We start from the raw sequence: 14,261 nt of genomic DNA, 5'->3' as shown, positions 1-14,261 counted from the left end.
GGGGGGGGGGGGGGGGGGGATACCCCAAGAGAATTCTAGTGCAGGATAGTTCAGAATATTTATTTTTTTACTTGTATGTTCAAGTTTTTTTTTATGTTGTGCCATAATTTATTTTACAAATTCCTTGTTTTAAAGTTACAAAATTTTCTTGTTTTTTTAGTGTTTGTTTTACATTATTAAGTGTATAGATTCATTGTCTAAACTCCTAATATTTAGTTTAGTTTAGTCTAGTCTAGTCTAGTCTAGTCTAGTTTAGTCTAGTCTGGTCTAGTTTAGTCTAGTCTAGTCTAGTCTAGTCTAGTGTAGTGTAGTGTAGTGTAGTGTAGTGTAGTCTAGTATAGTCTAGTATAGTGTAGTCTAGTCTAGTCTAGTCTAATCTAGTATAGTCTGGTATAGCCTAGTCTAGTGTAGTCTAATCTAGTCTAGTATAGTCTATTCTAGTCTAGTATAGTCTAGTATAGTCTAGTCTAGTCTAGTCTAGTCTAGTCAAGTCAAGTCTAGTCTAGTCTAGTCTAGTCTAGTCTAGTCTAGTCTAGTCTAGTCTAGTCAAGTCAAGTCTAGTCTAGTCTAGTCTAGTCTAGTCTAGTCTAGTCTAGTCTAGTCTAGTCTAGTCTAGTCGAGTCAAGTCTAGTCTAGTCTAGTCTAGTCTAGTCTAGTATAGTTTGTAAACATGAAATTAAGGTTCCACTAAAATACCTTGAGTAAGACATTAATTAAAGATTGACTTGAGTTTAAATGCAGTTGTGGAAGATTGTACAAGTGCATATATATAAATTAAATATCCCCCTTACCCTGCAGGGAGTATATTCCATTCTAGGGAGTATATTCCATTCTAGGGAGTATATTCCATTCTAGTAAGTATATTCCATTCTAGGGAGTATATTCCATTCTAGGGAGTATATTTCATTCTAGGGAGTATATTCCATTCTAGGGAGTATATTTCATTCCAGGGAGTATATTCCAGTCTAGGGAGTATATTCCATTTTAGGGAGTATATTCCATTCTAGGGAGTATATTCCATTCTGGGGAGTATATTCCATTCTGGGGAGTATATTCCATTCTAGGGAGTATATTCCATTCTAGGGAGTATATTCCATTCTAGGGAGTATATTCTAGGGAGTATATGCCATTCCAGGGAGTATATTTCATTACTCCCAGAGTTAAAGATACTGTTTACCGGACACCCTAGAGAACGGTTGGTTCTACGGTCTAAGCTTGAATAATATAAGCAGTTAAAGATTTTACAATTTGTTCAACATTCTTTCTAAATTCTTCTCACCTATTTTAGTAATGAACTCATTATTGGTGGTCCCTCCTCCTTATACAACTGGGTTAGGACACGCCCACAATACCCCCCTTACAACCCATACACTTACTACCAGTAGGCGGGCCGTAGCATTCCTAAACTTAGAAACAAACACCAATTATAAGAAAATTAGAACATTAAGGCGTTGGTTTGTAAGTTAGAGGACGCCATTTTGTAATTTTACAAGTGATTTACAATTTGGTCACATTTTTTACTTGAATTACTACGTAAATAATCGATATTTTAGGTAAATAAAGAATATTTTGAAGCATTTTGGCTCCTGTTTCTTAAAAACATGTATTGGCAACGCTAGTTAAAATGTTAAAATTTTTATGTTAGATCCACTCCTTGTACATTCTTGAATGAACTTTTACCCCTGCCAACTGCCTCCTTTGGCTTTAAAGTCTATTTACATCCTTATGTATGATTTATATGCTAAGTTATGACATGCTCCAATCCAAGTAATATATATATAATAATATATATATATGTACCTTACATTTTATCTGCAAATTGTCATCAGTAGATCTAAGAGAAGTATTCGTTATAAATACAGTGCTGTGGGAGAAATAAGAATATTTGGAAAGTGTTTTATATTCCCAAGAATAGGAATAGGCTACGTTCTTTGTTGTAAAATAGGATGCATTGGGCGCATAGGAGGGACGCACATTGAGGACTAACCAAAGAGTGACATGTTATACACGCTTAGATAATATTGGATCAGGCTCTAATGAATTCGGCATACTAGAGCGTTGTTGACCATCATAGTTTAATCCGGTTAATTAGAGAATTAAGTAACTGATCAATGACATTTATTTTTTTGTTTTAACAAAAAATGGCATTTATAGTTAACGCTTGTATGAATAAGTATCCACAATGTGCAAGTTTACAAGCTATAGACGGCAGTGGGGGGATGAAGAGGGGGGGGAGAAGAAACTTGTCTCTCTATAAAGAGGTGGGGGATGGAGGAACACGAAATGGAAGGATTGGAAGGGGGAATGGGAGGGGTAGGATACTCTAAACTACCCCTTGGGATTTGAAAAAAGAGAAGTATGAAGCAGTGCATTTTCAGATTCTAAGTAAAGGACTCGAATTCCAGTTCTGTAACTTCTAACTTCACTGAGTCACTAAAGAGCTGGCATGAGAAAAATCAAAGATGGGATGGGGCAGGGAGGGATGGGTTTGACGGTGATGGAGGGAGGGATGGGTGTGACAGGGATGGAGGAAGGGATGGGTGTGACAGGGATGGAGGAAGGGATGGGTTTGACAGGGATGAAGGGAAAAATGGGTGTGACAGGGATGGAGGAAGGGATGGGTGTGACAGGGATGGAGGAAGGGATGGGTGTGACAGGGATGGAGGGAGGAATGGGTGTGTCAGGTTTGACAGGGATGAGGGAGGGATGGGTGTTTTAGGAATGGTGGGATGATTTTGCAGCGGGGATTGGTGAAAGAGAGGAAAGGTGTTGCAAGGGCAAAGGAAATGAAGGGATTGGTTTGGTACGGGGGGGGGGAGGTGTAAAGAATGTGTGTCCTGCTTCTGACTAGTTTAAGAATTGCCTTTAGCCATGTTTTATTTAAGAATTTCAACTGCTGGAAATAGATTTTAAATACAAAAAATAAACCTCAAAAAAATAATACCCCCCCGCACCTATCTTTTTTGAAAGATAACTAAGACTTGGAAAATATTACATACAATATTTCAAGATAAAGAAACAATATATATATTTTCTTGATATTAGACATAAACATTATCTATTGATAGATTTCTTGTGTTCGTCCTTCTGTTCCTCTTTATTCTTTAAGCTTACTCTTATTGCTCACTAAGTAACCTTCTCCGCGTTCATTATGTCTGGTGCAGATTGTACAAATTTAAAGAACCAATCCTTTTATTTCACCCCCCGCTACGAATACACAATAAAATGCCAGTTTCTAAGATGATGTATATTTCAAAGCATCATCAGGGGTAAAAAATGTAAGTTATTTTGTATACAAACTTTTGATCATACCAGAAAAAAATTTCCTTTATGAAATGTTGAAACTTGTGAACTATTTTCTGAAGATTATTGAGCCCTGAAAAGAAGAAATATTTGATATAGCTCAAGGATATAAAAGCATCCTGAAGAAAGAATTTAAACATTCCTGGTTAGCTCATAGTGTTCATAAATGCTTAGCTTTCTCTTTGGTTTAGCGCATAGTGTTCATAAATATTTTGCTTTCTCTTTGGTTCAGCTATTAGAGTTTATGGACTCTTAGCTTTCTCGTTGATTGAGCTCATAGAGTTCAAAGATATTTAGCTTTCTCTTCAGTTTTAGCTCATAGTGAACATCCATACTTAGCTTTCTCTTTGTTTTAGCTTTAAGAGTTCACAGATACTTAGCTTTTTCTTTGGTTTAGCTTTTAGAGTTCACAGATACTTAGCTTATTCTTAGTTTTAGCTTTTAGAGTTCACAGATACTTAGCTTTCTCTTTGTTTTAGCTTTAAGAGTTCGCAGATACTTATCTTATTCTTAGGTTTAGCTTTGATAGTTAACAGATACTTAGCTTTCTCTTTGGAGTTCATAGATACTTAGCTTTCTCTTTGGAGTTCATAGATACTTAGCTTTCTCTTTGTTTTTAGCTTCTAGAGTTCACAGATACTTAGCTTTCTCTTTGGTTTAGTTTTTAGAGTTCACAGATATTTAGATTTTTCTTTGGTTCAGCTCATAGAGTTTATGGATACTTAGCTTTCGCATTGGGTTAGCTCATAAAAATCCTGGATACTTAGCTTTCTATTTAGTTTAGCTCATCGAGTTCATGGATTCTCAGCTTTCAATTGTGGTTTTCTTTCTGAGTTCATAGATACTTAGCCTTCTCTTTAGCTTATAGTTTTCATAGACACTTAGATTTTTCTTTTGGTTAGCTCATTGAAATCATGGATACTTAGCTTTAATTTGGTTTCACTTATAGCTTAAATTGTAGATGGATAGCTTTTTCTCAGGTTTTAGAGTTTCAACATACATATGTTTCTCTTAAGAGATTTAACATAATTAGATTTCAATTAGATAGTTTACAATTAAGTTAAATAGTTCTTAGGTTTTAGAGTCTAAAGATATAGATAGCTTTCTCTTAGGTTTTAGAGATTAAAGATAGTTAGCTTTCTCTTTGGTTTTAGAGTTTAAAGATAGTTAGCTTTCTCTTTGGTTTTAGAGTTTAAAGATAGTTAGCTTTCTCTTTGGTTTAAGAAAATAAAGATAATTCGTTTTCCTTTTGGTTAATTAGTTTAAAGATGGTTAGCTTTCTCCTAGAAATAAGAATATAGAGATGGTTAGCTTTCTCCTAGAAATAAGAGTTTAAAGATGGTTAGCTTTCTCCTAGAAAGAGTTTAAAGTACAAAGCTTTCTTAATTATGTTTAAGAGCACTTCTGCTTATCTCTGATTTCACTGGTTTTACGCAAGGTTAAAATCATTTGATAGGTTCCTGATCTTGATTAAGAAAATGGTGAAATAAGTCAGATGGTTCAAAGTGCATATTGATTAGTTTGGGTGTATGGGAACCTTGATTGAATCTGTGAAAATCTAGAAATTATGTAAAATTGAGAAATTGCAAAATTGAATCTCCTGTGCTGTCTAGTGTACCTAGAGCAAACCCTTCTCCCAGCAGGATACTCAATATATTCTTCTCTTTACATCCAACCCAATCTAATATTCCTGCCCGGTCTTTACTCATCCCATCCATCATCTATTTATCTATCTATATGTTGATCTATCTATCTATCTATCTATCTATCTATCTATCTATCTATCTATCTATCTATATTTCCATGTATCAATCTATCTATCTTTCTATGTTTCTATCTTTCCATCTTTCTATCTTTCTTATCTTTCTATCTTTCTATCTTTCTATCTTTCTATCTTTCTATCTTTCTATCTTTCTATCTATCTATCTTTCTATCTTTCTATCTTTCTATCTTTCTATCTTTCTATCTTTCTATCTATCTGTCTATCTATCTATCTAGAAAGATAGATGGATAAATTAATAGATAGATAGATAGATAGATATATAGATAGATAGGTAGAAAAATAGATAAAAAGATCGATAGATAGATAGATAGTTAGATAGATAGATAGAAAAATAGATATAAAGATAGATAGATAGACAACTTTAGCAACTCATCAGGCGGCTCTTTGCTTCTTGTCTGAAGAGCCTGGCAGGGTGCATCTTCAAGTGTGCTTGCTCATTCATTAATTCATCAATTCATTCGTATTATCCATTCATCAATTATTCAATATTTCATTAATTCATCAATTCATCCATATTATCCTTTCATCAATTATTCAATATTTCATTAATTCATCAATTCATCCAGATTATCCATTCATCAATCATTCAATTATTCATGAATTCATCTATTCATCCAGATTATCCATTCATCAATCATTCAATAATTCATCAATTCATCAATTCATTCAGATTATTCATTCATCAATCATTCAATAATTCATTAATTCTTCAATTCATCTAGATTATCTATTCATCAATCATTCAATAATTTGTTAATTCTTCAATTCATCAATCATTCGATAATTCATTAATTCTTCAAATCATCTAGATTATCTATTCATCATTCAGTCAATAATTCATTAATTCTTCAATTCATCAATCATTCGTTAATTCAATAATTCTTCAATTCATCTAGATTATCCATTCATCAATCATTCAATAATTTGATAATTTTTCAATTCATCAATCATTCGATAATTCATTAATTGTTCAATTCATCTAGATTATCCATTCAACAATCATTCATTAAACAATCAATTCATCAATTCATCCAAATTATTCATTCATCCAAATTATTCATTCATCTAACTTTATTCAATAATTCATCGATTCATCCTATCCATTCATCAAACATTCATCAATTCATCCAAATCATTAAAATTTTTCATTCAATAAACATTCATTAATTCATCAATTTCTCAGTTCATCCAAATTATTCATTCAACAACATTCATTAATTCATCAATTGCTCAGTTCATCCAAACTATTCATTCATCAAACATTCATTAATTCATTATTTTAGATTAAGAGGTCATCAAACTTTCATCAATTCATTATAATCTTTTTTTTCAGATTTTATTAGCATACTTATTTATTCTATCTACTTTATTTTTCCAAACTATGTATAGAGATAAAAAAGATCCCAGTCACAGGACAAGCTAGGGGAAGAAAATCACTTTTTAAAAGTCATAAATCAATGAAACATTGAAATATACCCAATGGAGGAGCGGAATTCATCCCACTATGGTACAAGGATAAGCCGGGCTGGTACGAACTTTGTAGAGCATTCCCAATTCCTGACTTTCCTAGAATGGAGTGCCCGTTCTTCTATTTACCTTAATCATTGTAAAATTCATGCTTTTGTTCCTTCTTGATTTGTGTTTTCTTTGCTGCCTTCTCCCTGTTTTATTTCCTGCCTATAATTGCCTTTTGCCTTTCTGCTTTTATTCTTTATTCCCTTACTGGTTGGTACCCTGCCTATTTTCCGCCTAATATCTGCATGCATTTTTTTTTTCTTTGTTTTGTTTCTTTATCCACTTAATGGTTGATTTCCTGCCAACTTTCCGCCTAATATATTGCATGCATTTTTTGCTTTGTTTCTTTATCCACTAACTGCAGCTGGTTGATTTCCTGCATTTTCCGACTAATATATTGCATGCCTTTTTTTGCTTCGATTCTTTATCTATTTACTGGTTGATTTCCTGCCTATTTGCCGCCTAATATATTGCTTGCCTTCTTTTTACTTTGTTTCTTTATCCACTTACTGGTAGATTTCCTGCCTGATTGGACCTGACTGTGGGATACTGGTTGGTAAAGACTAAAGACTAGTAGTAGTAGTTTACAGAAACTGCAGTATTTAATAGAACCCCTCCAGGGGGGACAGTTTACCAGAGAACATAGATATTTCGTTAGATTGAAATAGATAAGTTCCTTAGTTTGTTTTCAGGTCTGCAGATTAGGACATATTAAAAGATCTACCTACAGTGGGAACCGTAAAACTTGGAATAGAAAAACGACATTTATCTATGTTTATTTCATGTTGATATAAAGCAAATAGTTTTTTACAGTAGTTTGAAAATCAACTTATTAAAATGATCTTTGTAGGATAAACCATTGTTGTGTTTTATGTTCATTAAAGCACATGGAATAGTTAGAATCGGAACTTGAGTCTGACAGTCGTTATTCTAATCCACAGTTTGTTGGGCACCACTCGTTATAATTTAACTTTATGAATTGATATACATTTAGAGAAAATATTTTTGAAAGGGAATACTTTTCAGGTTCAAAAGTGAATTTTTTATGCAATTTTTTTCCATCAAAGTTTTTCTTTTCAAAAAGAATAGCTTGGACAACTTGTATACATCTTAATGGAAGCTAATTTTGGGGGCAAATCAAACCTGCTAGACATTCATCCTTGCAAAAGATGCATTTGAAGAAAGGTTTCCTTCACCAAGGTTTGGAGACACACTTTCTGGCCTGTAGAATATAAAAGCTAAATTGATCTGAGATTACTTGATGTTTTTGGTCGGACTCGGATCCAGGATCATCAGGGTTTAAACAGATAACAATGGACACACCCCGGGAGAGAACGGAGAAAGGATGAAAGTAAACTCCGACAATCGGAGTTAATTTCCCGAACCTAACCCAGGATAGAATAGAATAGAACAGAATACTAAACCCTTATCCTACAACTAGCTTAATCCTACAACTAGCTTAATCCTACAACTAGCTTAATCCTACAACCAGTTGAATCATTTACTTTGGCAAACCCAGTTCTGACCGAATCCTTTACCAAGTTCGATCAGATTTTCTAGAAAACCTTATTCTGACTGAATCAGATCCGATCTTTTTTACATACTTTATTCTGGCTGAATCCTTATTCTACTAGAACTAAATCTACCATGGGCTGACTACCATACCTTAATCATTCTTTCATCAATAAAGGAATTGAGTCTTTGCCACAAATTCAATTTTTGTAATCCTTATATCGTTGCATCCTGATGATGTAAACCTTTGATATTTCAAACTTACATTATTTGATCTAACAGCATTCGTAGTTTGAAATAGTAAAAGCTTCAACGACAGTGGGTTGCAATGATATTGAAATTAGAAAACCTCAATTCCTTTCAAATATGTTTGAAAATATCTTTGCTGAAACTTTTTATTGTTAAAGGAACTGAATTTTTGCTGCAAACTCAAATTTTCTTTTCCCAATATCTTGGCACCTAACTGTGTAAAATTTTTATATTTTATATTCAGATTGTTTGATCCACCAAATCTGGAAATTAAATGAAACTTAGTCAAGAAAAAGACACTAAAGGTGTTTAATCTTTTTTAATTCTCTCTTTTCTCTAGGTCTGCAATTTCCCTTCTTTTCAAAATCGGGTTATTTATTGAATATTTATTTCATGAATAACAATATCACAGAAGAGTATAAAATAATGATGTAAATAATATCTGTATCTATTTTGCAAGGATATCATCAATACCAAATCTTGTAAATCTTGAAACTTTATAATCTGTCTCTACAAGTTCTTGTTTAATTAGTTTAGTATCTGGGTATACTTGGATACTACTGGTAGACCGCGTCCCACACACAGATCCATCATTCTTCAATCTCAGAGCAATAAGAGCAAGTTCTTTAGGTTTTAGTTCAGTGTGGGTTTGAAGATGATTTCTCAAGTTTGATCTTTGATTTAATGATAAATTACAGATTGGACATGAAATAATATTCATTTTTCTCTCTGTAATATTATGAATATATAAACTTCTAGCTTGGCTGAATCCTTTTCCACAATCATGGCAGCTGTGTGGTTTCTCTTTAGTATGGGTATACATGTGATCTCTCAGATGATCTTGTCTTCTGAACGCTTTACCACAAACATCACAAGGATATGGTCTTTCATCAGTGTGGGTTCTTTCATGGATCAGAAGATTGTAGGATTTAGTAAATTCACGGTTACAGAACTTACAGATAAACCTTTTCTTAGGTTTTCCGGTCATCTTGGTGCTGTTGTTCATCATGGAGTTCAACAGGAGGTAGGAGGACAGGGAGGTGGGGGAGTAGGGAGAGCTGAAGGAGTAGGGGGAGAAGCCGGAGGGGGAGGTAGGAGGAGAGGAGGGGGTGTGTGGAGGGGAGGGGGGTAGAGAGTATATTGGAGCTTGAATGTACATGACTGATCTGTTTGCTGACCAAAGGTCTACTGGAACTACTGAAGGATAGGATTGACCAGTAAACCTCCCTAGTCACAACTCTCCGCTCATCCGACCAATGAGAGCAGAGCACCAACCTAAACAGCCAATCACAGCGCAGCAGTCAGAATGTGGGAAACTATCCTTCGGAGACTTTATTTAAGCTTGAATAATTTAACCTCAACGAGAATTCCTGAAAGATGAACTTTTGGAAGAAATTCCCTCATTTTCTTGCTCATACATTTTATTACAATATAAGAGAAATACCTTAAATAACGGATCCGGAGTTTAAAGAAAATATGGAAAATTTTAAAAAATTATAATGCTAATATTAAAATTAAAGAATTTTTGATCTGTAAGATTAATTACCTTATTAATTTATAAATAGTCGAATTTTCATGTGATTTATTATGGTAAAATAATTTATATTTCAATTAGGTAAATTTTAGAATAAACTATTAAATGACAGAACTTTAATTATCTAATTTTCGCAGATTTTGTTTTCCAATGAAGAATTTCAACAGAATGTTTAGCATTTTTAATGAAAAGAAAATATAAATATTATTATGTTTAGTGAAAAAACAACATTTTTTTCTCTTCTTTGAAATTTGGTCTTTGTTTAACAAAATGTTTCTTTTTCATTTTAATCAATTATCTTTTATCTTTTTCTGTTTATGACAATTTAGTTCTTTTGAATCGAAAGAATAAAGATATTATTTTTTTGTAGATTTATTTAGCGTCAGTGTTGTTGTACTGAATTATTTTATAATAATTTAATCGCAATTCCTTTAAATTCAACTAAATACTTTTGACAGATGCCTTTTTCTTTTCTTTTTCCTATTCCAATATTATTCTTCTCCTAATCTTCTCCTTTTCCTATTACTAATCCTATTCCAATTCCTATGCCTATTCCTATTCCTGTTTCCTATTCCTGTTTCCTCCCTGTTCTTATTTCTGTTTCTATTCCTATTCTAATTCCTAGAATTCCTAATCACAGATTTCTGGCGAAATATGATCCATTCCTTTGACAATGTGCAGTGAGCAGGTCCAAGGGCTAAACTAGACTCTATCCAAGGGCTAAACTAAACTCTATCCAAGGGCTAAACTAAACTCTATGCAAGGGCTAAACTAAACTCTATCCAAGGGCTAAACTAAACTCTATCCAAGGGCTAAACTAAACTCTATGCAACCATGTTGGTTTTAATCCAAATATCCTGAAATCCATGACCCAAGCCAAACAGGAATAAATATATTTATCTTCGGAGTTCTTCCATGTTTCTCATTACAAAACCCCTTCTTGCTTACACACAAGATTTAGCAACTAATTTACTGATATTGGGTCTATAGTATTAATGTATGTGGGAACAGGACGGTTTACCAATTCTCTCCAGGTTTCAATGAATTCTAAGGTTTGGGTTGGGGATCTCCTGCCGGGTTCTAGTTGACAGGGATACCTGGAGAACCTGGATACTCCTTCAACCTAGACTCATGAGAACCGTCCGTGTGGAATTTAAAGGTTTTAATTATTCTTGGATCATCAATCCTAGAGGTATATGCTTCAAGTAGACATACAGTTTAAACTATAGATATGTTACGTCACAGATTACATACAGAGGACAATAGAAGTAGTCGTAATGGCGTTCAGTTTAAACTATAGATATGTTACGCCACACATTACATAGAGAGGACAATAGAACTAGTCGTAATGGCGTTCAGTTTAAACTATAGATATGTTACGCCATAGAACTAGTCTTAATGGCGTTTAGCTAACGTTTAAAAACACTTTGTGCAGAATCTTTTTTTAATCATTCTTATCTGTAGATTCAATCAAGAGTTATGCATCTATAATGATTTGATTTTGTCATGACGAATACGGAAAGAATAATACAATTTGCCAAATACAGATTCAAAAAATAGTTTAAATCCTTGAATATTGCTTCTTATGACTGCTTTTAATTAAAAGGATGCAGAAAACAAACAGACATGGCTAGAACACCAAGCTATTCCAAGTCAAGTCAATCAAATGGTTACAATTTTTTGGCATTAAAGGAGATTGTAAACGTAATTCAAGTGACTCTACCTTTAAAAAGAGGCATCTTCAATTCACAATGGTACCCCTTAATCTTGTACCTCAACAACAGTGATAATCTTATTTTAGTCTCTAAGTGTAGAACACACAGGAAGACGACTGATCACACAAGATTAAACTGATCGAGCCAGGATCGGCAGGAGAGGAATGGAATGGAATGGGAACTCCCAAATTTTCTATATTTATAAATTATCCTAGATTCAGATTCAGATTGAACTATTCTATGTTTAATAATATAAATTCTATTCTATTCTGCTCCGCATGCGCCATACTGTGCAACAGTAAGATCCAACACCACCCCCCACACAAATACTTATCTTATCCGCACCAATTCGTCCTAAATATTCGATAAATATATTATTTAAAAAATATTCTAGTTCTGTTTTCAAATTGAACGAATGGGTTAATTTGTTCTAAAGAGAATTATCGCACAAGTGAGTTTAGGAAATCAAGAACTATTATTTAGACGCACAGGCGCGATTAAGATAAATAATCAAGGATTAACAAGTTTGGATTGATCTATAAATATATTTAAACAAAAGCCTTGGTGTTTATCCAACAACAGATTTAAGATTAAATCTTTGACTTTCATTCTTCAGAAATATTCTTTTTTAAATTAAATATTCTTTTCTAAATATACTAAACATTTTTAATTTAATATATGTTCTGTACAGAGACAGTTAAACACGAATAAGGGGGAAGGGAGATAGGGGTATGAGGGGCTAAGAGGGGGGGGGGGTAAATTGTACTCATATATACAAAATGGTTTAGATAGTGAATATTTATTGTTAGGGCGTAGACCGAGTTGGTTGTATATATACATATATACATGCATGTAAATATATGATTTATGTTGAAATATATTCATATTCTCCAATATATTATAATATTTACATTATCTACTGTTTGTTTGTCTGTTTATCTATCTGTCTGTTTGTTAATATGTTTCAAGTCAATTTTAAGATTCTCCACACTTTCTGCTGATCTTGAGAACTTCACAAAATATTCAGCAAAATGTAAACTCTATATTTGCTCTAGTGCTTTTTTCTTTTTGTTCTAACTATTCTTGTTCTTGCTCTCGTTCTTGATCTTTTACTAGTTATTACTCTCGTCCTTGATCTTTCAATAGTTCTTGCTCTCTTCTTGATCTTTCAATAGTTCTTGCTCTTGTTCTTGATCTTTCACAAGTTTTTACTCTTGATCTTGATCTTTCACTAGTTTTTTTCTCTTGTTCTTGATCTTTCACTAGTTTTTGCTCTCGTTCTTGATCTTTTACTAGTTTTTGCTCTCGTTCTTAATCTTTCACTACTTCTTGCTCTCGTTCTTGATCTTTCGCCAGTTTTTGCTCTCGTTCCTGATTTTTCACTAGTTTTTGCTCTCGTTCTTGATCTTTCACTAGTTTTTGCTCTAGTTCTTAATCTTTCACTACTTCCTGCTCTCGTTCTTGATCTTTCGCCAGTTTTTGCTCTCGTTCTTGATCTTCCACTACTTCTTGTTCTCGTTTATGATCTTTCGCTAGTTTTTGCTCTCGTTCTTGATTTTTCACTAGTTTTTGCTCACATTCTTGATCTTTCACTAGTTTTTGCTCTTGTTCTTGATCTTTCACTAGTTCTTGCTCTCGTTCTTGATTGTTCACTATTCTTGCTCTCGTTCTTGATCTTTGAATAGTTCTTGATCTCGTTCTTTATCTTTTCTTGATCTAGTTCTCTAGTTATACTTCTAATTCTAATTCTAGTTCTAGTTCTAGTTCTAGTTCTAGTTCTAGTTCTAGTTCTAGTTATACTTCTAATATTATCTGTCAATTAGTATCAATAAATAGGACCAAATATGTATGAGAGGAGAAACTAAACTATCTTGATCCTGGTAGTTTCTATTAAACAATCAATTCAAGTAATTAAGTCCCCGTGCCACAAACTCTTTTTTACTTATCGTTTATCTTTGCAACTCAATAATGAAGACATTTCAAATTATGAATTATGTTAGATAAATATTATCTAAGTTTGAAAAATCAAAGGTTTACACCATCAGCTTGCAAAGATATAGGGATTAGAAGAAATGAGTTTGTGGCAACGACTTAATTCCAGCTTTGTACAACCTAGCTTTACAATATACAGTGTACAGTGCACAATGTACAATGTAGTATGTACAGTGTTAAATACATATTGGTATAATAAACAATATATAGGTTTTATTCATATTCACAATTACTGCATTGTTTTTTCTCTTACATTTTTTTTTGGTAAAAATCTTTTTGTGATTCTAATCTTTCCCTAATCTCTATTCCAATCTTCCAAGCATTATCCCCTTACTTGTTTTGTTTTGAAGGTATATAATAACCACGTACCACGGAAGCTGAGATTTAATGATAAAATGGTTGTATTTGGGCACATGTAATAAAAATATGTACCTCAAAATTTGAATTTTGAGCATTGCAAGTATACATAAAGGCTTGTAAATCTAAAAAGTTTGAATTTGGGATTATTAAAACCTGTAAACCTATAAACTTGTAAACCTGTAAACTTGTTAATCTGTAAACCTGTAAACTTGTAAACCTGTAAACCTTTAACCTGTAAACCTAAAAACTTGTAAAACTGTAAACATGTTAATCTGTAAACCTGTAAACCTTCAAACTT

The 14,261-nt window shown here is 33.1% G+C and overlaps 1 protein-coding gene across 1 annotated transcript; it reads right to left on the bottom strand.

Annotated features, from left to right (window-relative positions):
- Positions 1–8,774: 8,774 nt before the first annotated feature.
- Positions 8,775–9,521, bottom strand: LOC111707170 (protein odd-skipped). The gene has a single exon (XM_023480223.1). The coding sequence runs from the start codon at positions 9,519–9,521 to the stop codon at positions 8,811–8,813; it is 711 nt and encodes a 236-aa protein (XP_023335991.1). The 3' UTR covers positions 8,775–8,810.
- Between the last annotated feature and the right edge of the window lie 4,740 nt (positions 9,522–14,261).

Source organism: Eurytemora carolleeae, unplaced genomic scaffold (assembly GCF_000591075.1).
Source record: "Eurytemora carolleeae unplaced genomic scaffold, Eaff_2.0 scaffold264, whole genome shotgun sequence".
Classification (NCBI taxonomy): Eukaryota; Metazoa; Arthropoda; class Copepoda; order Calanoida; family Temoridae; genus Eurytemora; species Eurytemora carolleeae.
The sequence above is the reverse complement of the archived record's forward strand: the minus strand, read 5'-3'. Positions and strand labels throughout refer to the sequence as shown.